Source organism: Anoplophora glabripennis, unplaced genomic scaffold (assembly GCF_000390285.2).
Source record: "Anoplophora glabripennis isolate ALB-LARVAE unplaced genomic scaffold, Agla_2.0 scaffold916, whole genome shotgun sequence".
NCBI lineage: Eukaryota > Metazoa > Arthropoda > Insecta > Coleoptera > Cerambycidae > Anoplophora > Anoplophora glabripennis.
In genome coordinates this window covers 97,808-125,192 of record NW_019417022.1, presented here as the reverse complement: position 1 = coordinate 125,192, position 27,385 = coordinate 97,808, and the positions used below count along the sequence as shown (strand labels likewise).

Here is a 27,385-nt window from a genome sequence, read left to right as displayed (position 1 = left end):
TTTTTAACACTGTGTGGCAGGTACCGACTGATACTCCCACCATTTGTGATAAAACACGTACAGAAGTTCTTGGCGCATTTTCCATTATTTGTTGGACATTTTCTTTTAATTCTTCAGTCCGCTTTTTAGGTCGGCCGCTTCCTTCTTTTCTTGTTACACTGCCCGTTTCACGAAAAACATTAACACAACGCTGAACTGCACTTTGAAAAATTTTGTACTCAACAACGCTGGGAAATTGATTTTGAAATTCTATGAAACATTCCTCAATAGAATACTTCCATATTCCATCAATCTTGCGTCCATTTCTAAAGTAGGACTCTATGATAAACACTTTTTGTTCTTGAGAAAACACCATTTTAAACGCTTTTTAAAACGAAAATATTCAAATTTATAGCGGCGATATAGCGCTTTGACAGATGACGTTTAAGTTCATTTGCTGTACGCTACGCCCTACGTCAAAATTTTCAGAACCAACTTGACCACGTTTTTATTTGAACGCTCGTTACTTAAGTTTAAATTACTTAAATTAAAAATATGTACATATCTAAAATATGCATGTCAAAGACCATAATAATTTTTAATATTACACAATGATAGAGCAAGAAAATCCTTCTAAATTATAAAAATGTTGACAGATCACATAAAATATGGCCACCCATGTAAACATCGGAATGTAGATACATTTCCTGTTTTGTCAAGAGTATTGTAAAAATACTCAATAATTATGATTAATTCATGTGTTAATAGTTTCATAAAGGCACTCCGCAGGGTGTGATTATGTTTATAGAACCATTCGTGATTTTTTGTATATTCAATAGAAGTGTAACGTTCAGGAAATGTAATGATAAACATAAGAAGTAAAAACATTTTTTTTTACTTTATTCTGATTGTATTCTCTAACTTGCGTAGATTTTCTAAGATCCTCATCAAAAAACCGTTATAAATTAACTGAAATTTGGCATGAAAAGTTACTGAAATAAGTGCCTATAAAACATCTTCCAATTAACCTAAAAAATCCAATGATGTCAAACTTGAAGAACATGAAGGATATGATATTTAAAACGTATATTTTATTTTATCGAAGTTAGACATTTATTATAATTCTTGTTTTTCTTTCTTTCAAAAGAGTGATTAAAAAAATTTTTAAAAGAAAAGTAGTTTATTGGCACTTAGATTCTTGATTTCATAATTTCTTTTATTTATTTTATACTTCTAATGCCATTTTACAATAAATTACACAAAAATATGCATAAATAAACAAAGAAATCCCAGAAGTTATTGTAATAAACAAAATGTTATATATTACTTAAATGTCCGCATAAAATTTCAATGATTTTTACTAACATCTACGTCACCGAACAATTCTTTAATAGTAACATTTAATTTTAGTTTAATGACTTTATCATGACCAAAAAACATTCGTATTCAAACGTCAATACTCTGTGACTGCTAAATTGGCCATGGGTTTATAAGACAAACTTACAATATACTTGACGCTATCTCTTCTTTAATAATTTTTAGGTCAATATTTTTTTAGGTTTTCTATAAATCATCCTGTGATCAATGATCATCATCAATCAAGATCAGCTGGCATCAAAATAACATATTTCTGCCGCAAAATTGTAACGTTTACTTTTAATTGCCAAAATTTTAATTAGTTAAAATAAATTTTGAATAAACAAGTAAATCTGCTTTTATTGGTTCAAATTAAAAAAATATTTACATTAATTCCGAAATGTTAAAAAACACATTTATTTTCCTTAATACAGGATGATTCAGAACTTATCCAAAAAAAAGTTTTTGAATATACAGTGGACTCTTACAAATACAATTTTGAAGGGCAGTTCGAAAATGATTTAAAAATACACTTCTGCACGGCCCTGGAAACTGGTCCACTGTAAAACCTGACGCAAGGCAAAACTTGCAGCACGAACGGACAAAAAAATTGAAAGCATTTCTTTCCCAACTGCTTTTGCCGTAATTGTTATTATTAATTAATAAAATTTGTTTGTGGTTTTAATTAATAAAATAATTTGACATCTTACCCAGTTTCTACGAACTAACACAAATGTTGTCTTGCTTCACCATAACACAAATGTTGTCTTTTGTCTTGCTTCACCGTAAATTAAAACGAACTCCAAGTTGCTATAGACGTAAGCCATTTTTGACACTGAAAAACTAATGTAAACACTATTCGGAATCACCTGGGGCCACGTAGAGAGAGAGAGCGCATTGCGTACAGCTCACAACGCGATTGACGCTAGAGACTACAGTAGTCCAGCGATGTAAGGGTTGTAAATACTAGAACTTCAATAATTTTTTTCTCGGAAACTATAAGGATTTTACAAATATTTTTTTACGATATTGACTCCATTTTTCATGACGCAATTCCCAATTTTTTTTGGATAAGTTGTGAGACCCTGTATTTACTTAATAATGCAAGATCATTTTCAACTGACACTTCAATTTTCATTAATAACACATTTTTTAGAATGAAACACCTCTTGTTTAGTAAACCAAAAATAATGCAGAAATGATTCTAAGCTAAAACCGCTAGTAGCATTTAAATAATTTGAATTTTAATAACAAAACATTAAAAATACATAAAAAATACATAATATTCTGAATAATAAAGGAAAACAAGACTGAAAGTCATGCGAATAGAGATAAACTTATTTTGTAAAGGATGCATTTTGACATGAAAACCTGATTCACGTTTAGTAATATGAAATTATCAAAGACATTGTTTACTTTCAACTTGTAATAAACAGTAGGATGTATCCAGGTGGATATGCACGACTGTATATCTTGAGATATGTCGTTTCTAACATCAGAGAATATTTTTCCTTTTGAATCCATTCCTTTATAGTAGGATGCATTCAAATCTACTGGGATATGCATTTCCATATATCTGAAAATAAATGCCTCAAATATAATGGCGACCTACATAGAGCTCGTTTTATCAATTCTTCTTTTAAAACTAACTAATGTATATCTTACTGAACACGAAAATTAATTAATCTTAAAGTTCAAATATTATAGGCGGCTTTTAAAAATTATTATCCTATCAAATGATCTAAAACTATTTAATACATAAAGCAGTAGGTATAAGATTTATTGTAAAACAGACATTTTAAAACGTCAATTTTAGTACCAGCAGAATAAAGCTTTGAAACTATATAGAGTGAGAAGCGTTTATTTATAGCACCTATAAGTTTATGAAATCTGCATATTGTGGTTTTGTTGTTAGCTACCACTAGATTCATTACTTCCTGGATACAAAGAATGCACTTTACTTCGTCTATAACGTTTAAAATCACTTTGAATACCACCACAAGAAAGAACATGCTCAATAAATTACTTAGGGGATATGAAACGCCTTGTGTTTCGCCTATGACTTCAACAGCATTATGAATATTATACACGTCCTTTTACCCATTGGGTCCAGAAATATTTAATATTAATATCACTTACTCAAAAAAATGTATTGTTAATGTGGAACACTCTAAAATATTTTTTAAAACTCCATACAAATATCATGTAGGTATATCAAAAACAAATTTATTGATGACAATAATCCTAGATATAAATATTTATCTAGGACTATTTATCCATAAGTATGGATTTCATTTTGGAAATTGTTCTTTTCTCTAGAGAAAAGTTTTCTCTATATCTCAGCTAAAGCAAGTATACATATGTTCAAGGTGTCTTGAAGATGTTGCAACATTACTCTGGAATCAAAATAAAATGATTTAGACCAATTTACCTATGCACAACAGTAAACGCTCATTAAATGAAGCTTATATGAACAAATAAATACGTATACCTACTTACCAAATAAAAAGTATCTAGCTAAAATAGTTTTAAAATGGTATTAAATAATGTTCTTTTGTGGGATCGCATTCAGTAAGCTTTATGTCAGTAGGCATTGACTTTTGTCTATAGATAATTTGATATAAATATACTTGTTTTGATCCTAGGAGTCTGTTCTCGAGCGGAACACTGACCTTTTTGGGACATCTTGTAACGTTATAATATGCAAGGTGTTAACGAAATAAGTACTCAAAATTGGAGAGTATGTAAAATATGTCGAAATATGATGAAAACCTTAGTAGAGTATTTGTCAATGGCGGCTCCTAAGGGAGATACAGCCCCTTGAACGGATAACTCCAGGAAACAGTTTTTATTGCATAACTTCAAACCGGTTTAATATTCTGAATTAGCCCATAATGCAATAATATCTTCAAAGGTGAAACTACATTTACAATACAAATTTTATGTTTCATGGGTATTTTTTTGGTATTTTTTGATTTTCAAATGAAAATAATAATAGTAAAAACATTTTATTATTCAAAATTATTTATGTTACTGTTTACTACAAAACTATCTACTTAACTGTTATATTAAACCCTGATTTAGTAATAGTTACATAACGATAATAATAGTACAAAAGGAAAATTAAATAAAAATAGTAATTTTCTCATGGCACAATTTGATACATTTATTTTGTAGTAGGAATTTTTGAGCAAGTAATGAATTATTGAAATGGATTTCACTAGAAAACGGCTCATGCTATTAAAATCTAACAAGAGTTCCTTTTTTGTGCAAAATATGATAAATTTTCATATTTTCGGTTCAGGAAGTAGAAAAAATTGCATACAAAAAAAAAATTGTAAAATTTGACCCATGATCCCGTATTTTCTTAGGCTCTTGTAGCAAATTTTGATTTGTATGTTATACCGAATATTAAACATATAAAGATTAATACAACCCCATAATTTCGTGATTTAATATTAAACCGTTTTGAAGTTATGCAATAAAAACTGTTTCCTGAGTTACCCCTTCAAAGGGCTGGATCTGCCTTAGGCCCCTAGGCCACTGACAAATATTCTACTAAGGTTTTCATCATATTTCGACATGTTTTACATAGTCTCCAATTTTGAGTACTAATTTCGTTAACACCTTGTATACTTTCTAGCCAATAAAAAAAAAAAATAGTATGGCAACATAACCTACTAAAAAATATATATGTTATATATCAAAAACTCAAAGTAGCAAATCAAAATTACATAATGTTGTTAAGAAATAACCAGAACATATTTATAATTGTATAATTTAGAAAAATTCCCGAAGAGAGGTGATCTGAATCCATACGAATTAAGAAATTCAAACATACTACACATATACATACGTTCCTGGGCGCAAATGCGGCCTGCCTAATAATAATATGCCGCCTCCTCTCCCGCACAAGTCTCCGACTTATGGGCTAATTCTCGTAATTAGAATGAGGAGTAGAGAGATATTATTATACCGTACTGTAGAACTACCCAAGTCTCCAAATCGTCTGCAAAAATGTCACTCAAATTATATAATCATCTGCCTCATGATATCCAAGATATTTCAAATACTATACCTTTTAAATTCGAAGTACAAAAATTATTAAAGTATTATTCTTTTTACAATGTAGAATACCTCACTAGCGATCTCTTGGACTGGCGTTAGGGACCATTTTAAATTTGTTTTACATGTATTGTCGGTTTTTAAAACTATTTCTTATGTATACCTATCTATATACTATTATTTGTAGTTGTTGCAGTTTGTTAGTTGTATTTAATTACTTGTTTTATATGTTGTCTGTATTTACATTTACGCTTGACAATTTCTCATATTTACAGTAGGTAAATCTATAGAAAATAATAATTTTGCACAACGTTACAATTTATTAAGAATTTATTAGATATTTTTAATTCCATTTCTACCATTGTATTTTAGGTGATATGTACATTACCTGAAAAGTGAATCAGACATGGGCTAAGTTTTAGTGGCTTGTTTAGAAACTTGCGATTTATTTCTGGAAACATTATCACAGTCCATGGATACTCTGCATTGTGTTTAGTTATAGTTTTCTTATTGATGAGTCCTATGAAACTGACAAACAACAAATAATGCCAAAGAAGAGCAATGTACGTAAAATCCTTGAGAGGACGCGTTTGGTTCGTAGATTGTATCAATGTTTTAAAGTATAATTAATCTGTTGTTTGTAACAAGAAGCTTATTTAAAATTTAAATATAAATATTAGTCATGTTACGTTTGTTATGAAAACCGTATCAGTCGTATTTTATATTATGATAACTAACTTTTAGTTATGTACCACTTTAATACAAAACCACATCACACTTCAAAATCGTTTAATATTTTTAATTGCATGCAAAATTGTACATAAAATGTATATTTTCAAGCACATTAAAAAATGTGTCAGAACCATTTTCCTTATATTTTTTTAATGGATATAGTATAAAATTTTTATATAAATTTTAAATATGAATACTTTCTAAATAATATTACCGTTTTCACTGATATTTCGTTGCCTAAAGTTGCTATGTAGTATAAATTTTATAAATACATTAACACTAACTACATTAACACAGTATTACCAACTTTTTTTTAATTACCTCAATTCTGTTTTTGAATTCTTTTTAATATATTTCTTTCCTCTATGAAGAGTAATAGTAATATACTCATATATGACATGTTTGTGTTGTGAAACTAAATTTATTTAAATACCTATTCTTCAAGGAAGTATAAACTGGATTTGTTTATCTACCTCGAACCTATAAGGACTAAGATTCATTATAAGCTCATTATAAGTACAAAAGGTCATGGTTCCTATTTTAAATCGCCATTGAAAAGACAAAGGAATTGAGCTGTGTCTATTTGGTTATACCAGTTTTATTCTGAAAAAATTGAGGAAACGGTAAAACCAATAAAAGAATGGGACTTAGCCATATAAACTTACTTTGAAACTTCAATTATTTCCGAGATACAAGGTGTTGAAAATGAATAAAAATGTATATCACATTTATTTAAATATTTCTGAAAATAATTATTAAAAAAACAAAAAAAAAATTACAAACAAACAAAATTAAAGATAAAACTCACTGTAAATATAAAGGTAAATTTAATTTTACTCCAAAAACGAACCATTTAGAAAAACTTTGTTTGAATTCCAAACCTTTGTTTGAAATAATTTTAAATGCAATATAACCACCAATCACTGGTGTATTAATTTTTAATTACCTGTAGAAGTAGGATATTGAGAGGACATAGCTTACAAAAAATTTAAACTTCTAGACTTACGTATTTTTTTGGCTACATTAAATTTAAAATTTAAATTTGAACAAAACATGTATATTTTTGTGGATGAAATAGTTTTAAAGATAGTTTCAACCTATACATTTACATTTTTAAATTTAAAAAAATAATTACTTGAAAATATTTCGTTTTCGGATGAAATTAAAGACTTATGCACTTATGCATTTATTCAATTTCCAAATTACTCACAATCAGTAGCGTCGAAATGATGGACTTTTTACATATATGTATTCCAATTCATTGAATTTTGTCTTTAATTAGATAAATTATTAGCCCAAATTTCGTCAGTTTAGACCGATAATCTAATTTTAATAAATATGATTGCAAATGGAAGACTTAGAAATACGTTTATATAGCAAATTCTCATTATTATTCTACTTCTTCCTGTATTTTTACAGAAAAAAATTGGAAACTCGAAATGTTAAAAAAATTTATGAGAAATTTAACATTTTTGTCACATTTGTAGGATTATTTTAATAGTAAGGTCTATTAAAAAGTTATATATAATTTTGGATTCCCATGTAGGTTTTGCATATTAATAAATACTAAATAATATTGTTTCTGTGGCCAATGATATGACCAAAATACCACAATAAAAAAACTAATACTTATAGGTTTTAATTCTTCCACGGTCTTACTATCAGAACACCTAGATCTGCCTTATTTGGGTTCTTGTTATTGGTTCTAAGGCGGCTACGCAAGGAAGCGCTCCTCAAATAATGGTGGTCTCGTTCTATCGTTCAGTAGTAACCTCTATAATTAATCACATCCAATATTTCCAAATGTTTCGACGGTTTTCATTGTGATAATGGATGCACCCGCTCAGAGCCCAGTCCGAGAACAACTAGGGTAGGTCAAAGGTTCTTTGCAAAGGGTGAGTCTGTAATAGGCGGCGACCAAAGACATAGGCCAAGGCATAACAATTTAAAAAAAAATATATATTCAATTATTTTTAAAAGCTTATGATACCAGGCTTATTGTAACATGCTTGCTTGCTTTAAGGTCCTAGTAGGTGTATATTGCTTATGCATGCAATAGTAAACAATTATTTATCGTACAAGTACAATACGTATCACTTTTCTGCTAAGCATAATATTTAATGATGTGCAGAATCGATGAGTGATGTACGTGTAAATATAAGTATAATTTGCATATACTGATAAATATTATGGAAATTTAGCTATTAAATTTTACACGTGTAATGGTTTTTTCGCACAATAGATGAAAATAAAATATTCGCATACCTATAACATTAGATTTTCTCGTAATATTAAAATATATTAGTCCTATATCATTTTTTTTTATTTTTTGTTATTATGTCATGTAAATTGACATACATAAGTGTAATTTTACATTTATTAAATTACGTATGTTTCATATGTTTATCTGATTTATAGGAACTCAAAATGTATATTTACTCTACGTAATTTTACTTGTATAAGCTGAAATACGAAGTTTTAAAATAACCATTAATTATTGTAGCATCTAATTTTACAAAAAATATTTGAGTCTTGTCAACTTTTAATCACAAAGTCAAGTACAGGGTGACTGAGAACTGATAGTTGGCCACCTATACAGGAAAACGGAAAGGGCAAATAGGAACCGCATTTTGGCATGATATAAGTATTTGACTTAAAATGCCATTTTTGTAAGTTTATCGTCCTAAGGGCAATGATGTCATTGAAATTATTTTTCCCAATTTCGTAAATATTTTTTACATTATGTGAAAATCCTCTTGGCCTTTTGAAAAGCTTTTATTAAAAAAAGTTTTTCTTCAAGTTATAAGCGGATATGTTCAGAGAAATTAAACATAAGCAGATCTAGACTGTATTGATTTTGTCAGCGTTGTCGTGGAAAATAAGCTACTTTCAATGTAATGAACTGACAAGTTTTAATTCAATTTTCTCCTTCAAAGCGTGGGTGGTCGTGGCCTTATTGGCATAAACCTTAGACTTGAAAAGAAACCCACAGAAAAAAATCCAACGGCGTTAAATCGCATGATAAGGACGGCCAATCCTGATTACTAAAATGGAAAATTACACAACCAGGAAATGACTCGTGCAGTAATTGAATTGTTTCTCGGGCTGTATGGCATGTGGCACTGTCTAGTTGAAACCGCATGTCGTCTACATCCATATCTTGCAATTTAGGCACAAAAATCTGGCGATAGCGAGCAACATTAACTGTTATTGCCTGGCCAGGCACATTTTGGAAGAAAATTGGCCCGCTGATGCCTCCAGCTCAAAATTCTCACTAAACAATGACACGCTGTGGATGCATTTGTTTCTTAAACTCTTAGATTTTATGACCACTAAATGTAACAATTTTGTCGATTGACGAAGCCATCAAGATGAAAATGAGCCTCACCTCTGAAGATTATTTTGTTCGAAAAATCAGCATCCACTTGTTGTTCCATAATCCATTCAATGAATTCTCTTAGCTCTGCTTGGTCAGTAGACTTCAGTTCTTGAGTCAATTGAACTTTGGAGAATACGTTGTAGAGAACTTCTCGAAATGTCCAATTCTTGACTCTCGTCAATTAACAGTACGGGTTTATGGAAATAAATGATTTATGACAATATAATGAAGTAACAATTACACAGCCACACAAAAATCAACTTTCGGACCCAGAGTTCAGACCATGTTTATCATACGTTTTTTGGGTCGTTGAATCCGAATCCGAGGTCCATTTAACTCCATCACCTCAGGATTTTTCTAACCTCAAAAAACCGAGATTCTGAACAAAAATCAAGCTTCTAACGCTAAATCCTATTAACCAAATCCCATAAACATTTAACCCAATCATATTTCAACCTAGTAAGCCCACAAACCCAAACCCCAATAACCTTAGAACCCCATAACCAACGGAATAAATTATAGGCAATCTATATTATTGCAAAACATCACATAGCTGAGGACTCCTTGAAAACCCAAGTACTCAAACCCAAAAACTTCCATAATCCTATAACCTCATAACCTCAACCCCGAGCTCAACCCCATGACCCCATAACCGAGGGAATAAATCATAGGCAATCTGTATTACAGGAGTGAGGTTCGTTCATTCCTTAAACCTGTCGTGCGTGTGCCTGTCATAACGGCACAAAAGCCACAATCCAGGGACTCCCGGATAACGGTCTCCCGTTGCCCGCCCTCATCGCGAAGAGGTGCCCTGGATGCAGGTACACGCAAGAAGGGTTAAGGAATGAACGAGCCTCAGTCCCGTAATACAGATTGCCTATGATTTATTTCCTCGGTTATAGGGTCGTGGGGTTATGAGGTTATGGGGTTATAGTATTATGGGAGTTTTTGGGTTTGAGTACTTGGGTTCTCAAGGAGTCCTCAGCTAGGTGATGTTTTGCAATAATACAGATTGCCTATAATTTATTCCCTTGGTTATGGGGTTATGGCGTTATAGGGTTATTGGGGTTTGAGTTCATGGGCTTATTAGGTTCGGATATCATTGGGTTAAATGTTTATGGGATTTGGTTAATTGGATTTAGCGTTGGAAGCTTGAGTCTTAAGGTTATGTGGTTAATAGTTCAGAATATCGGTTTTTTGAGGTTATGAAAAATCCTGAGGTTATGAGGTTAACGTTTTAAATGGACCTCGGATTCGGATGTAGCGACTCAAAAAACGTATAATAAACATGGTCTGACCTCTGGGCCCTAAACGATTTTTTTTGTGTGGCTGTGTAATGAATCTCGATTTCCACGATAACGCTAATAAAATCAGTAACAGACTTGGCCAAACTAATGTCTTTTTATGCATATAATTTCATATCTTTTGACCGGAAAGATATTTCGAAGAATGTGTTTAATAAACGTTGTCGCGAACTTTTATATGATGTAAAAAAAAGTCGTGTGAAATTGGGAAAGACAATTTTGTTGACGTTAGACCCTCTTAGGGCGGTAAACCATCAGTTGTGGGTCATCTTGTACAATATATATTTACAACATGGAAATACTGAATATTACGGATTATTAAATGAAACTGTTAGTACAACAGGAGTGATAAACCTTATGTCATGTCTAAAAGGAGATTTTTTTTATAACTAAATCCACATTATCTTTGGACAGCTTGCCCTCTATAATTCTCGTTGATCTTAAGATAAGCTGCAGAAAATAATAGAAATTTTTAGTATCATTACATGTAGGTATAAATAATATTAGATAATGAACTAGATTTTGGAAATTTTGCAAACTGAGAACTCGTATACTATATTTTTGTTGTGTATATTTTGTAATCTCTTATATTATTTACTTTTAAAAGCGCGTTGCGTTAAATGCATTTTTAATAGAAAAAACTACATGTATAATTTAAAAAAAAAACAATCTTTTAGTGCCACCATGCATTGTCATCCAAACTAAACGTATATGTAAAATTTCAGCTTAATCGGTTGGGGATAACTGTTTTAAATAAAATTCAGTTCAGCAACATTTGACCCATACTAACAAGGCAAGTTAAATAAAAGCTTGTAAAAAGTTAAAAAGTATTTAAGATTATTTAATCACCTATTTGTATTATTATACTGTATTTTTCTGAATTCTGAATTTTGTTATACTTATTAGTTGATTGTGAAAAAAATAAATTGCACATAACCCTTTTCGAAATTCTAGGGCAAGGGTCGGCAAGTAATTTTAGGTGGGATCCGGATACTTTTGAAAATTTTTAACGAGGTCCAGAAAAAAAATTCAAGTTTCTTACCAATTTTTTTATTTTAATTTGGAGTCAAATTTAATGTACTTACTAACCATTAAGAACTCAAATCAGTTACACAAACGTAAAAAAATATTTTTTAAATAACCTATTTGAGTAATTTATATTTTCAAAAAATTTTTGGCGGTTCAGTATTTTACCTTCCGCGGTCCGGACCTGGACCGTGGTCCGCCAGTTGCCGACCGCTGTTCTAGGGGGTGCTGCCCCTATTTAAATTTTTTATTTTGCAAATTTTGTTCAAATTTTTTCGTCACGAAAATTCTCTTTGAAGGCTTAGTAATCATTACATAAAACAGGTATGGGACCATGTTCATTTATAGAAATATGATCACTACAATTTTCACCAGCTGGCGTTGCTGAAGTTTTGAATTATTCCATAAATTTAATACTTTCTGCAAAATAACTTTAGTAACTTTCATTTTGAAAAAAAATTGAAATAAATACTTCCCTGACTGTCCGTTTTTCATATATCAATGCCAAAGATTTCGGGAAGTGATTTTCAGCTGTTAATATCTTGAAAAAATAAGTATGAAAAAAAATTACCATATCCCCACCATTTGAATAACAGTCGTTGAAAATTTAACATCATTTTCAGAATTGTATTCTTTTAGTCTTTTTGAAGAATGTCAATCACTTTGCACTTTAAAATTTATTATGAATTTTTATTATTATTATAACCAGTTTGGGCAACTTTCCCTTAATAAGTACAAGAGGATTTGTATGTATGTCGAAAAATAAATATCGGCATATATGTATTTATGAGGGAGAAAGTGAAATATGTAAAACATTGCAGGGGAATCAAGTTCCTGCTACGTACTTATTATTCAGGCGCCATGTGGTTAAAACAGTAATATATTTCCCTGAACTTCATAAATTCATATTGTCTTACGAGTTCTGCAGATAAAACAAATAATTTCTCAAGAAAGTTAGTTTTGGTGTGATATGAGGGAACGCCAAAAATAAATTTTGTTATATGTATATTTATATTTAATGTTTATTTTTCAAATTACTAAAGTTATTATCAGTAAAGAAGTGTTATTAGTAGAAAGAAGTTATTGTTGATTTGAAATTTAACTTTATTTCCTAAACTTAACATTATGATATGATAAGAACTATTAATTCAAATTGAAACAGTATTAAAAATATTCAGAAGGATGGAAGCCTTTTATATAGGTCAATCGATGACTCAGGGTTGCTGCTTTTGTTACCACTCCACAAGGAGTTACACATCAATTGTAGTCGTGGGAAGGAAATTCCAAGTATAATAAATAGAAATGGTCATCATTTAATAGGGTTTATTATACTCCGTCATAAATTTTATTATCGTAGTCTTTCTCAACATATACCATCCCTTGGTACATATGCATTTGACTTTTAGGTTGATGGTTGATTCTTATAGTTACAGCAAGAGACATTGCAATGTAATTAAATTAGAGTTTACTCTTAAATTGGATTATAAAGACCATTTCTTATAATAGTACTTTTGATTTTATTTCAATAATTATTACATACTATCGGGTGTCCTAAAATTCACGCAAGATTTGAATTTTGCACAATTTGTGCGGTAAATTGTTGTTAAAGAAAAAAAAAAAGACAGCGTGACAGCTGACAGTTCAGGGTTATTAACAATGGAGCGCTACACGAACAAACAACGCGTTTTAATTGTTGAGCAATATTTTAAAAATAATACAAGTTTCGCAATTTTTGTAAAAAATATGGTCGGAATAGTGACTGAATTTCATCAACTGTGAAGAGATTAATTGAAAAATTCAGGGCGACTGGCCATCCTTCAACAAGTCGTTCAACACAAAACATTGAAGCAGTTCGTGAGAGTGTTGCTGAGAATCCAGGAATATCAATTCGGCACCGTGGTCAAAAATTGAACATTTCGAGAAGCTCTTTACAGTGTATTCTCACAAGATTTGTATCTTCATGGTTACAAAGTTCAATTGGCCTAAGAACTGAAGTCTATTGACCACGCAGATCGAAAAGAGTTCGTTGAATTTATTAGGCAATAAGTGGATGCTGATTTTTCGAACAAAATCATCTTCAGCGATGAAGCTCATTTTCATTTTAATGGCTTCGTTAATCGACGAAATTGTCGCATATAAAATATAGAAAATTAACGAGTAATGGTAAAAAAAAACAAATACATCTACGTATCACTGTTTGATGCGGATATTGGGCTGGAGGCATCATCGAACTATTCTTCTTCGAAAATGCAGCCGGTCAGGCAATAACAGTCATTGGTGCAGGCTATCGCGACATTATTTATAATCCAGTTTTTTTGTGCCTAAATTGCAAGATATGGATGTAGACGACATGTGGTTTCAACAAGACGGTGCCACATGCCATACAGCACAAAAAACAATTCAATTACTGCATGTCATTTCCTGGTTGAGTAATATCCCGTTTTGGTGATCAGAATTAGCCGCCCAAATCATACGATTTAACGCCGTTGGATCTTTTTCCTTAGGATTTTTTGAGGTCAGGTTTATGCCAACAAGCCGACGACCACCCACGCCTTGAAAGAGGAAATTGAACGCTGTATCAACGAAATGCAGCCGCATTTATGCAAAACCGTCATGGGAAATTTCGACAAAAGAGTGTGTATGTGCGAGCGCTCTCAGCAAAGCGTGCAGTTCATTTATGTGATATGCTATTCCACTTATGCTGTATACCTTATGAATCAATAAAAAAAAATTTAAATTAAAAACCTGTTTTTTTCTATCAAAATTATTTCTTGCATGAATTTTGGGACATCCTTTAGAAACATACTTACATACATAGCTTACATACTAAAGATTTTTGTAAATAATTGATTGCTATTCTGTATTAAATAATGTGTTAATCTACCAAGATGCGTCATACAATCATTAATATGTCTAGGCTTGCTGCAATAATCAGATTTAAGTATCCTTTTTGGCATCTTACTCCTGGCACATGATGAACAAATATCTACCAAAAAGGGGAGTGATGATTTTGATAGTCCCTTATCGATATGTCCCACATGTTAAATCGAGAGAGGTTTTAAACTCACGCTGTCTAGTTTGTTTTTGCTACATGTAGCTGGATATTATTTTGCTGAAAACTCCTCGATATGGATTGTATCCCGCTGACAACCGTAAATCCCACCAAAAAAACTTTTAGTGAATGTTGCAATGTTGCACTTATTGTGGCAACGTAGAAATATACTGGTACAAAAGTAAGTACACTTCGTCTTCGTCAAAGCACCTAAAAATATATGTTGTGGTGTATTTTGAGGTATTGTCTAGAGAATTGAGTGTATCCACCAAATTAAGAAAATAGTCGAAATGTTCGCTGGTTCCAATAATTTCTCACAATTAGTTCCACTAGCCTTGCTTACTGTTTTTACATTTGAATTTTTAATTCTTCGGATTCCAAAGGCATTCAAACTTTCTATAATTTTCTATTAAATTTATTTTGGAATCATTATTCCATTCAAAAAAATCAATGAATTGTAATTTATATGTAGATAATAATAAATTCATTATCATTTACTAATAATAATTTCTAACTAATGATATTAGTAGCCTTATTTTTATTCAGTTTGTTGTTAATAGTGGGAAATTTGGCCTCTAATTTCCCACTATTAACAACAAACTAATAATAATAATTTAATTGTGATATTTTGTTGAATCTTGTTCACATAAATAAACCTATAAACTGTGGGGAGCATATTTCCTACCGCTGAATTAAAGTATGTGACTATTTTCGTCGGAACAACACATCGCAACATTTACTTGTTCCGGCTAGTTTTTTTTATTTTCTTACAGTTTCTGACAAAAACAGGCAACAAAGAGCAACTTTCGGAGTAATTTTCTTCGTTCGACATCTATAAAAAATGATCTATGTTGACTTAGTGGATCTGCGGCTTAAAAATTAGAAATCATTAATGTTCGATACTTAGAAACTTACAATGACTTACATCTCGCGGATTTGTGAGCAAATCAGTAGACTTTACAGAGTTAATGTAATTTTCGAAACCATATTTTTTTTTATAAAAGAACGCTCTGTAAGATTAAGGAGGTCTATTTAAATTTGGTTTGATATTAGTTATAAGTAGAGCAGCTCTTTTGAAGTAAAATCCATGTTAGATTCAACTCCTCGAAACAAATTTAATGATTCACTTCTGATTAATGAGATAGAAGCAGTCAAAGTTGATCAGAGAGTAGTTTTGTAGTTTTTGGAGTACTCTCACTTTTACAGTTTAAAAGTTTTGCATTAGATGCGGTCTATTTCTGGTTTTCAATCAGTGGCGGGTTCATCTCAATCGGTTCATCTCTGTGAATGTTATATGCAGAAAGATCGTTTCATCTTTTCATTAGATCGTAATTTCCGAGATGACATCCATCCACACAAATAATTTTTATTAAGACTGAATTTAGAAACGTTCTAAAATATATTACGATATGAAGTTTTAGAATTTCTTAAATGCAATTTTGAATGGTTATAGTACTTCTTACGAAAAGAGGAACCTAATGCTCATAAGATAAGCAGTCTTGCTTTTGTATAGGCATCCGTGATGGAGGAATGAGGGTGAAAAGGCGACATGGTAAACGGCGTGACTCACTTTGGAAAGATATGTAGGTGATAGGGTAGGAGCAGTTACAGCTTTGGTTCTTTCATTAGATTCTGAAACCCCTTGTCATCCCATAATATGTTTTCATATCATATCAGTTGTTCGAGGTAATGTAGCATATGTAGCAAGACTGCAAGCATAGCACTGGACTACGTTGAACGTGGTACAATTAATTTCTTGTTACAGCCTTCAAAATATTCAGATTTTTGCTGAGGAACCTACTGTAAGATAGTTTCATTTCATTTTTGTTTGTAATTTGCCACTATTGTTTATAACAATCACATTGTACATTTGTTGTCATCTTTTAGTCGACACGTACATAAAAATTAAATTATCTGACACTGAGACTATAACAACTTTCCAAAATATTTATTCTCAGTTATTGATATAAGTCATCCTTTATACTATTATACATATGTAACCTTTATATTTATTTTAACTAAATTCAAATTGTATCATAATAGACTATACATATAGGAAATATATGTTTACTTTCCACTTAACCGAAGACTGGGCAGTAATAATCTCAAATAACCCTAGTTGAGCGGCTTCTATATTTATCTCAATTGACTCCGATCTAAACTGTTATCAAACTCGCGATTGAAACAACTGTACTTGTGGTAGCAGAGACTACTTCAGATCAACAATTAGATTGTTTTTCACCGCGGGGAATTGGGTCACACTCAAATTAATTATAGCAGTGTGATTAACCTGCTCTGAAAAACAAGGGGAAATTTTATGTGGAGCTTTGGTAATATATTGGCAATAACGAATTATGTACTAAAGCAACCTATCTTCTTCCTTTTGTGTTGTAAATTTGCTTGAAATTAATTTTTTGTGATATCGAATATTTGATCAGGTTAAAGAACAAACCGCAAAGAAATTAGTGTTTTGGTTAAATTCTACAAAAGCCATTTAATTATTGCGTTTAACCGATTACAATGTTTGTTAATGTATAAAAACAAAATGTACAGAATTCACCTGCTTCTGACATATTGGAAATTAATGTAGTTATTATAAGTAAAATAATTCGTCCTGGTATATACATGTTTTGATTATGTATATATACAAATACTAACAAATGACAATTTAGTAAAATAAACTAAATTATTTTTGTCATGGCATGCATGTATTTTAAAAAATTTCCTGTAAAAATTAAGAATCACCTTGTAGCTCGAAAAGGATAACACGATAAAAGAGATCACCCTGCAAATATTTTCTTCCCAGAATCACAAAACAACTCTGAAGACTGCTGAAAATGCCACATCAACGCTTACAAGTTATTGTTTTCCCTTTTTTTGATTTGAAAATTACATATTGATTTGCCGACTTTAGACCCAAATTCATACCCTACGCCCCCTGAAAACCTTTATTTATAATATCCTTAGCCAAAAAGTAGAGGTTCACCAAATTCCTCCCCATTGCCACCCTCGTAATAGTAAAATATCTTCGACACAGAAAGGTCAAGTCTACACTACGACACCAAAATTACTCCGATCGAACTACTCCTGCGCCCAGTGGTCGCCACCGTACATTTGTTACTCTTTAAAAGATCGTACCCTCCTATACACTGTTAGATTTTACATATTTTTCTATAATTTAGCATTACACTATCATTCTTTAAACATTTGCAATATTATTTTTCGTTTTCCTCAGTTCATCTAAGTGTTGCAATTGTGTCATTTTTTATATATTTTTTTACACATTTGCCGAAAGTATTTAAACGTATTTCATGAAGAAATTATTTTGTGCAAAGAAACTGGTAGAAAATATTTCATTTCGAATTGCTGAATTGGATTACATATTTCTGAGAGTTTACGTACCTAATAGAACGGTTGTCCTATATTTCTTGCAAATAAAAGAATAAATTGACAATCGAATTTATTATTACAATAGATAAACAATCAGATATTGACATGCATGCATTGTGGTTTTACATTTAACTTTGACCTAGATGTGACTGAAAGGAAAATCATTGTAAATAAACGATGAGTAAGAAAATGGCGACATAATTGACTTTACAGAGTGCAACATGCGTCTAGAAAAACTATTTTCAATACCCTACAGGCTAAGAACAAAATTTGATTTTTATACAACAAAAAGCGATTTTAATTGACTGCAAAGGAGTATTCTAATGAAAACATGAATTTTTAAAAATATGTATTTCTAGTGAGTCTATCTACTGGCAATTACATGCGTTGTAAAGGTAGACATTGGATGAATAGAAGTGGAGTTATCACGCCTGAAGTGTCATCAGTCGAAAAATGAGCATCGAACGAAAAGCTGATATTAAGTTTTGTTTTAAACTTTGTAAAACTTTTCCCGAAACGTTTCATTTGATGAACCAAGTTTATGGTGATGTTTTTTATCCCGTGGCTGATTTGTAAGGGGTATACGCGGTTTAAAAACGGTTTTGAGGACAGGTTTTGGCCAACAGAAATCCGAAAATTCATCAAACATCAGCCAAAATCTTCATTAAAATTCATGGAATTGGAGTTGAGCGTCTTAAAAACATCAATTTATGGCATTATTTTCGAACAATTGCACTACTGAAATGCGTGTGCACCGTTTGTTCCGTACAAGTTGACTGACGACCAAATATTGCTCAGAATTCAACATTAGAAGAACATCACCAAGGAGGCCAAAAAAAGACAAATACTTCCTTTACAACATTGTGACTGGTGATGAAACGTGGTGTTTTCAATATGATCCAGAAACCAAATGTCAAAGTGCCGAGTGGAAGACGCCAGATGAGGTAAAACCCAAAAAAAATCTCGTTTGGAGAAGTCCAAAGGGAAGATAATGTTGATTTGCTTTTACGATTCCAAGAGCATTGTCCACAAACCAAACCGTTAATGTACAATTTTATCTTGGCGTTTTGAAGCATTTGGTGTATCGTATTGGACCAGAATATCTCGCAGAAGGAAGTTTGCGTTTGTTGTACCATAATGCGTCATCTCATCGATTGACACTTGCGACCGATTTTGTGACTAAAAATCGCATATTAACTGTCAATCGCTCCCCGTATTCTCCTGATTTGGCACCGTGCGACTTTTACCTTTTCGGAAAAATGCATTTGCCGATGAAATGAAAACGTTTTGTGGATGTAGAAGCCATTGAAAAGGGCTTGTACCGACATCCTGAAGGACTTCCAGGCCAACGAGCTAAAACAATCATTCGTACATGCTTTTAGATCGTGCAAATGGCTGTTTTGAGTCGAAAAAAAACTTTTTGTTATTCTTATTTTTAAAAAGTCCTGTTTACCTTGGAACGCACTGTGTATGAGCATCAGGTAGTACGTTCACCCCCAATTTTTTTCTTTCGAGATGCAATTTTGAATTTTAATGAATACGTTATTATTCTTCCATATTAATACTGATTTCAACTCTTATAATAATTATTGCAAATTTAATAAAATATGAATCAATTTCATTAATGTTACAATTTTTGTCTTCGGTGTACTAGTATTTTTCAATTTTATTACTTAATATAAATTTTTAATTAATATAAATTTTTCAGTTTTATTAATATAAATTAATTTCAGTTGCGTCAGTAAGGTGGAATGTATTTGAAAGATGTCGAAGTAATTAACATGTTTTCGTCCAGCATGAAATTTATATTTTTGTTGTAAAGAAATGATGATAATAATATCCACAAATATTCAACAGCCTGTCAATAACATTTTAAATCATCCGGAAATGTACCTGCGTTTGACAATTCAATACGCTTGTCCTTGTAACAGTTCTGAACATTGAATATAATGTTGTTTTGTTACGAATTGTTCGAGCAAACTTGTTATATAAGTTATAGGTACAACGAAGCGATTAATAAAATATAAAGCTAATTTTTGCGTCCTTCTAAATTTTATATTATTGAATTGAGACAAAAATTGGATTGAAAGAGCTTGTTTTATATTACAGTATCATAGAGATCGCATAACTACTTTTTTCATATGTCATGTGATTTCCATCGATCACCATTCACCTTACTGTATCAGTAAACAAAATCAGTCAACAGAGCTGATATCTCGAAATGTGATATTGACAGAGTTATATAATTTCAAAACATCAGCGCATTACTGAAATTTACGGTTGCACTAGAAACTGTTTGTATATTTTATATGGTACTTACTAAAAACGGACAGTAATAAAAGCACTTTATATTTTCTTTTTATCGCATACGTATAATTATAAAATAAATATAAACGTTATCACAAAGGATTTCTGTCGGGCGGTAATCTAACCGTGAATGTAAATATTATTATCGGCATTTATTGACCTCGACATTTGAATCAATATTGCTTTGGTATTGATAAGTTAGATGCCTTTTTGTTACGAGAATTTTTTCATTTACTAGTAGTAAAAACTACTAGCAACCGTTTTTTATATTATGATTTTTCGTTCATATGTGGTTCATATGGTAGTACCCTCGGTAGTACCTAATTAATATACTGGTTCTGGTCATTTAGGGCGACAACCGCCATTATGCGAAATGTAAAAATGATGTCTTAAATATTTCAAAAATAAAATAATTTTGATATGTATATTTCTCATCTAACTTAACAGGAGCTACTACCTGAACGAAAATTGAGTAGTCAGCAATTGGCAAATCATTAAAATTCATCATTAAAATCATTAAAATTCATGGTCTCATTACACTATAACTCCATAGCTTCAAAACTCCGTAATTTGTTATTTGAACGATAAACCTTAGACTGTAAAAAACTCTAAAGAACGGCGTTAAATCGCAAGATCTGGGCGGCCAATTCTGATTACCAAAACGGGAAATTACACGACCAGGAAATGACTCATGCAGTAATTGAATTGTTTCTCGGGCCTTATTGCATGTAGCACCGTCTTGTTGAAACCATATGTCGTATGCATCCACATCTTGTAATTTAGGAATAAAAAACTGGATGTCGCGATAGCACCATTAACTACTTTTGCCTGACCACCCACATTTTCGAAGAAGAAGGGTCGAGCCCAAATCCGCACCAAACAATGACACGTTATGGATGCATTTGTTTCTCAACAATCACTCGTGAGTTTTCTGAACCCCAAATGTGACAGTTTTGTCGATTAACTAAACCATCAAAATGAAAATAATTTTATTCGAAAAATCGGTATCTACTTATTGTTGTTCCATAATCCATTCAACGAACTTTCTTCGCTCTGCGTGGTCAGAAGGCTTTAGTTCGTGATCCAATTGAACTTTGTAAGCACAAATGGCGCAAAATTCAAATCTTGCGTGAATTTTGTCCCAACCAAATGCTTACCGTCGAAAATTAATTAATTTAATTACAAGATTTGTAACGACACGCCACTGCTCACCAGAGAAAAAGCACTGAGTCAGCTTCATGTTACGCAAATGTAAAAAGGAAGATAATGTAGGGCCTCTTGAGATAGTGAAATATTATGTCTAGCCCTGTGTTTATTTATGTTACGGTACGGGATACCGATGGGGACTATAGAGAGGCATTCGACTCTGAGTCTTGCTAGCATTCAGTTTGTACTTATATATATATGTATGTATTATTTTTATCAAAGTATTATTAAAGTAATTTAAGATTAAGTGAGTTGCTAATTACGGCTTAGCCTGGCCACTACAGATTAAATCTTGTAATTAAAAAAAACCTTTCTGTTAACAACATACCTCATCAGTTTGCAAATGTAATATCAACAAACATTGTGTTAAAAGTTCGGCAAATTGTGGCATTAAACTGCAGTTAAATATGCATTATTATTTTAACTATAATATGTATTTTATTGTCTTTCATTAACTTTATCGGTAAGTTCATGTATCAAAATATGTACTTCACTTAATGGATGTTAATGCAGCATAATATTCTGCACATTAAACGAGCAGTTTATTAAAACAATTAAGATTTTATTAATATGAATATACAAACACGCACCATGGTCACAAGGATTATGTCATTCTTTGAAAGCTGTTTCCGCTATTTTGCGCCAGTTGTTTATCTGAAATAGAATACTGAAACATCATATCCACGTTGAAAAAAAAAATAGAGCTAAAGATTCTTGGATTTTTATTTGTTACGTACACAGTGCAGGTATTTTTTAAGCATATAAAAATATTTCATTGGTGATTCCCTGGAATAATTTTAAGAAGAAATGTTCGTATGAAACTGCCCTAAACAGTTTGTATCTACAGGGTGTTGTCAGCGATCGAACCTGATACATACTGTCAACGTCTTGGTTCTTCAATTGATATCGGAAAGACTATAACTGTCAGTGTTTAATAGATGTAATATAAAACCTCGACTTTAATTCAATAAATAAATATTCCTACCATTGATAATAATCTTAGATGGAATAGTAAGAATAATTGATGAAACCTCGATCAATTCAACATATGATCCTTCGAGCCGGATTATTTATCTCCTGTGGAAGTGCAAATAATACTACGAGAAAACATTGTGTGCGTTCAACTTGAAATTGGAAGTGATCAGCCAGAGTAATCCAGTTTTTTTTAATTTGACACAAGATAGGTTCAACAGATTTCAAAGATACCTCGAAAATAAAACACATTGGTGTTCACCTTTAAGGGTCCAATCCCTCTTAGAAAGCATTTCTCCGCCTATGTCTGTAGATAAACTTTGTCTCTTATTTTTGTTTGGTAGGACGTAAATATATTGCAGGCTAATTTCAGGACACCTCGTATATTATTTTCAAAATTACTGGGATTTTGCCAAAAATGTTTTCCTTTAGGTAGGTAGTACCACAATCGTGATAGTAACTCCCTTGCCCGCGATTTCGTATTTTTCCAAATCGTAAAACCAACTCGTCCTTGAAATTAAACTTGGAGTAGTTAATCATACTAGATAAGGTTTGAAAAATTTTAATCTCTCCAGTCAGTGAATATGACGATACCTGGAAAGGTGTTTCAGTTTCGGCACAGCTGATGGTTAATTTAGTGTAAATTATAGTTAATTACTTTTAGTATTTCTTACATGAACCAGCTTTGAAAATGGTGAGTGCTTTGTTTTCGATACATCACTTGGGAAAAGGTATCTAGATAAGAAATAAAATTTATTAGAATCTCACTTATTTACTTTGCAGTTAAACATGGAGTGTACTTTTATAAAGTATTATAATGTTTGTAATTTAAGTAGTAAATCAGAAATTTGCGGGTGTACGTAGAGATTTTTAAAAGCAATGAAAAGCATCTAATAAACAATTATATTTGATTACAACACCTAAATCAACAAACTCCTTATAAGATTTTTATAAATAAATGCACTTTATTCCTAGTTCTTATTTTCAAATATTTGCTGACATATTGTTAAATAGTAAATTTAGTTGAGTTTTGGCTTCGGTTAAATGACATCTTAGAGCTCATTTTCCAAAACTTATTATTCCGGTGCCGAACAGTAAAAGAAAGTTATAGTAGAAAATATAAGTATTATGTAATTTGTCAATTGTACACGAAACTACCACAGACTCTTGGTTTCAAAAATAAGACAATTTTACTAAACTTACCCCCGTCCAAAGTTGTTTGAATTAGCCGCTAAAACGCGTCAATATTGGCATAAAATTTATTTTTCTTTTTCAAATAACTCTGCCCAATTTAAATGCAGTTTGGTACATTAGCACTTGTGTATTGATGTTACATTTTGCCATTTTGCATTTACAGAAATGGGGACAATACCTCAACATATACAGTGCTATTTTTTTAAAACCTAACATAGGTCAACTTTTTTATTTAAAGTGATAGACTAGTACTTCCAAATGCAAAGTTGTAGGAAATAACTTGATTAAAAAAAATTTACAAATAATACTTTCCGGTGTTGCCAGATTTCTGCAGTAGCTACTATAACGATATTTGCCTACTATTGCTATGATAGCTTCTTGTAGTTCCTGCCGACTGCAGATTATTTTCGTTGTTTTTGTTAATTGTTCTAAAACGGCTACTCCAAAAAAGAAATGTGACATAACATTTCTTATTTAGAATTTCAAGGTTTGTCAAAATTATGTTAAAAAAATACGGTGTTGCCATTTAAAAAAATATCGTGTTAGTAGCTACTGCAGAAATCTGACAACACCGAAAAAAATTATTTTTAAATTTTTCTTAATCAAGTTATTTCCTACAACTTTGCATTTGGAAGTACTAGTCTATTACTTCAAATAAAAAAGTTGGCCTGTCAGGTTTAAAAAAAATAGCACTGTATAGGCATCAAATATACTATTAATATATTTCTTTTATAGTAAAGGTAGATACTGCTTTGGAGTTTTACATTTTTGAAATCTATTTTTTTTTCTAGATCTTTCAATTTTTTTGTTATCACCAATGCATTCAAGGCAAATCTGATTTAATTATCATCAAAAAGTTGATATATTTAATAACAAAAACGAAATAATGTTTTGTGAAGTTTAGAAACTTGTTATTAAATGGTATTTCCTATAATTTATGAAAATGGTTATTTTTATTTCATATTTTCCTTATTCTGCAAATTAAGGGTAGCAGTTTCTCATAGATTTCATCTAATTTAGGCTCGTTAAATAAGATTAATTACAGAAATTCAATGATATATTTCTCTAACAGATTTTTGCGTTACTAAAATTTAACAATTTTCAATAATTTTGTTTCGGATCGCCACAAAGCAGTATTTTGTTTTTATTATCAAGTAAATTACATTTACGATAACAATTAAATTAGCTTTGTATCGAAAATGCATTGATGATGATTAATAAAATAATTAATTATGCGAAAACCATTGGACACAAAATATAAAAAGAAAAAACATTTGATGAATCCCGCTCCTGATAAAACAAAAACTGGAGTTGGAAGGTCGCCTGTCAAAAATAATGCGAACATACTGACAGGGGAGGACGTATTTTTCTCATTTTTGTAATTGCGATTTTAGCGTTTTAGAGTTATTTAGAAATAATTTAAAATGTTATTGTTAATTCAACATTGACGATTTATAGAGACTAGATATTTGTCAACAACTGTGCAGATTCATTATCTATTTACAATAATAATTATTAGACAAATTATAAGCAATCTTGCTAATTTGTGAATAGTTTTTCATTTATTCATCCATTATAAATTTAATTTTTTTTTGTAATAATTTTTCCTGAAAATTTATACCTGTAAGTATTTTCTTAAGACCTAGATATCTTCTGTTCTATCATTTTGTTATCATCCGGCAATATGCTCTTATCTTTCCTTATTTTTACCTATTGTGTTTAGAATATTTTACTTTCTTATGCTTTATTAAGTTTATTTCTTTGTAATATGTTTGATTGAACTCATATTTATGATGTATGTCTACTACTCAAATAATTTATCAATATCAATTTTATTGACTTTTATCCTTAGTTTTTTTCTGCCTTTTTAAGCCAGCTCATATTTCAAAATCTAATCTACCATTATCAACCTTCATAAATTATCGTATGCTGACATTACTATATTCTATCTTTGATTTTGATTATTTCATTTTAGACTTCTTTGTTGTTGTCATTTGCATTTGATTGTTCTTTCCAATTCAGTAGGTGCAAATTAAATGTATTATTACATTTTTCAGATATATGAATTGTGGTATCACAAAATACGAGGTCTATTCAGAAAATAACCGAACATAATTTTTTTTTAAACATTATTATTAATTTTATCCATTATTGGTACTTGTCTCCTTCAAAGTTCCCAGCGGTGTTTCCATTTTGCGAAGCAGTCCTGGATAACTTCATTTGAAATGGTCTTTAAAGTCTGTGACGAATTTGTTTTGATGTCATCAATAGTCTAAAAATGACATCCTTTCAGCACTGATTTTAATTTCGGAAATAAGAAAAAATCACAAGGAGCCAGGTCCGGGCGAGTAAGGAGGGTGAGGGAGGACAGTAATCTGATTTTTGGTACAAAACTGACGAATTGACAAAGTTGAGTGTGTGGGTACATTGTCATGGTGCAAAAACCATGAGTTGTCTCGCCACAACTCTGGTGTCTTTTTATGGATTTCCTCATGTAACCATTGTAAAACGTCTTGATCGTACACACGGTTCACTATTTCACTTTGGGGCAAGAATTCAAAATGCACGATTCCATTACAGTCGAAAAAACACTGAAAATCACTTTGACATTGGATCGAGATTGACGTGCTTTATCGGGGTGTAGAGATCCATCGCCAATCCATTCTGATGATTGAACTTTTATCTTACTGTCGTAGCCGTAAACCCAGCTTTCGTCTCCCGTTATGATCCTTTGAATGGATGTTTAGTCGCCATTGGATTCTTCAAGGAGTTGCCGACAAACGTTTACATGATTCTCTCTTTGTTGTTCAGTTATCAAACGAGGAACAAATTTTGTTGTAACTCGATGCATGTTCAATTTTTCAGTCAAAATTTCATAGCATGATCCAATTGAAGTACTAACCTCTTCTGCAATTCCTCTGATAGTTAATCGGCGATTTGCATGCACCAGATCTTTGACTTTCTGAAAATGTCATCAGTTGAAGTCGAAGGCCTCCCTGGTCGAGCATCATCTTCAATTGACCGACGAACACTTTTAAATCGTGAAAACAATTCGTAACATTGCGTACGACCCAGAGCATCGTCTCCGTAAGCTTGTTTCAAAAAGTTGAAACGTTTCCGTGTTTCACGAAAAATTTTACGTTGCATCGTTATTCGAGAAAATCGCACATTTCAAAAATCATCGCTAACACTTAAACACGTTGCACTCAAATAACAATATCAAGAAAATTAAATAAGACATAAAAGCATATGTCATATGGCATATTTTCAAATGTTATATCAATCGTCGGTCATCTTAATTATGGCAAACTGACGGGAACTAATAAGAAACCGGTCTAGGTCTGATGACTCTGATGATGAATGATCTTAGCTATTTACCAGATATTGAGGGTGTAATTCAGTGACAGTCGGGGCGTATATCCC

General features: G+C 31.4%; 1 protein-coding gene across 4 annotated transcripts in view; it reads left to right on the top strand.

Moving 5' to 3' along the window:
* The window catches only part of LOC108915171 (monocarboxylate transporter 14), a 141,424-nt gene that overhangs the window by 41,883 nt on the left and 72,156 nt on the right, over window positions 1-27,385 (top strand). Inside the window, exon 1 of one of the 4 annotated variants that reach the window (XM_018721140.2) lies at window positions 23,356-23,462. The exons of the other annotated variants lie outside the window; for them this stretch is intronic. Coding sequence (XP_018576656.1) covers window positions 23,460-23,462 — 3 coding nt within the window. The 5' untranslated portion in view covers window positions 23,356-23,459. Of the gene's footprint in view, window positions 1-23,355; window positions 23,463-27,385 lie in introns of those variants that run through there. 4 annotated transcript variants of the gene reach the window in all.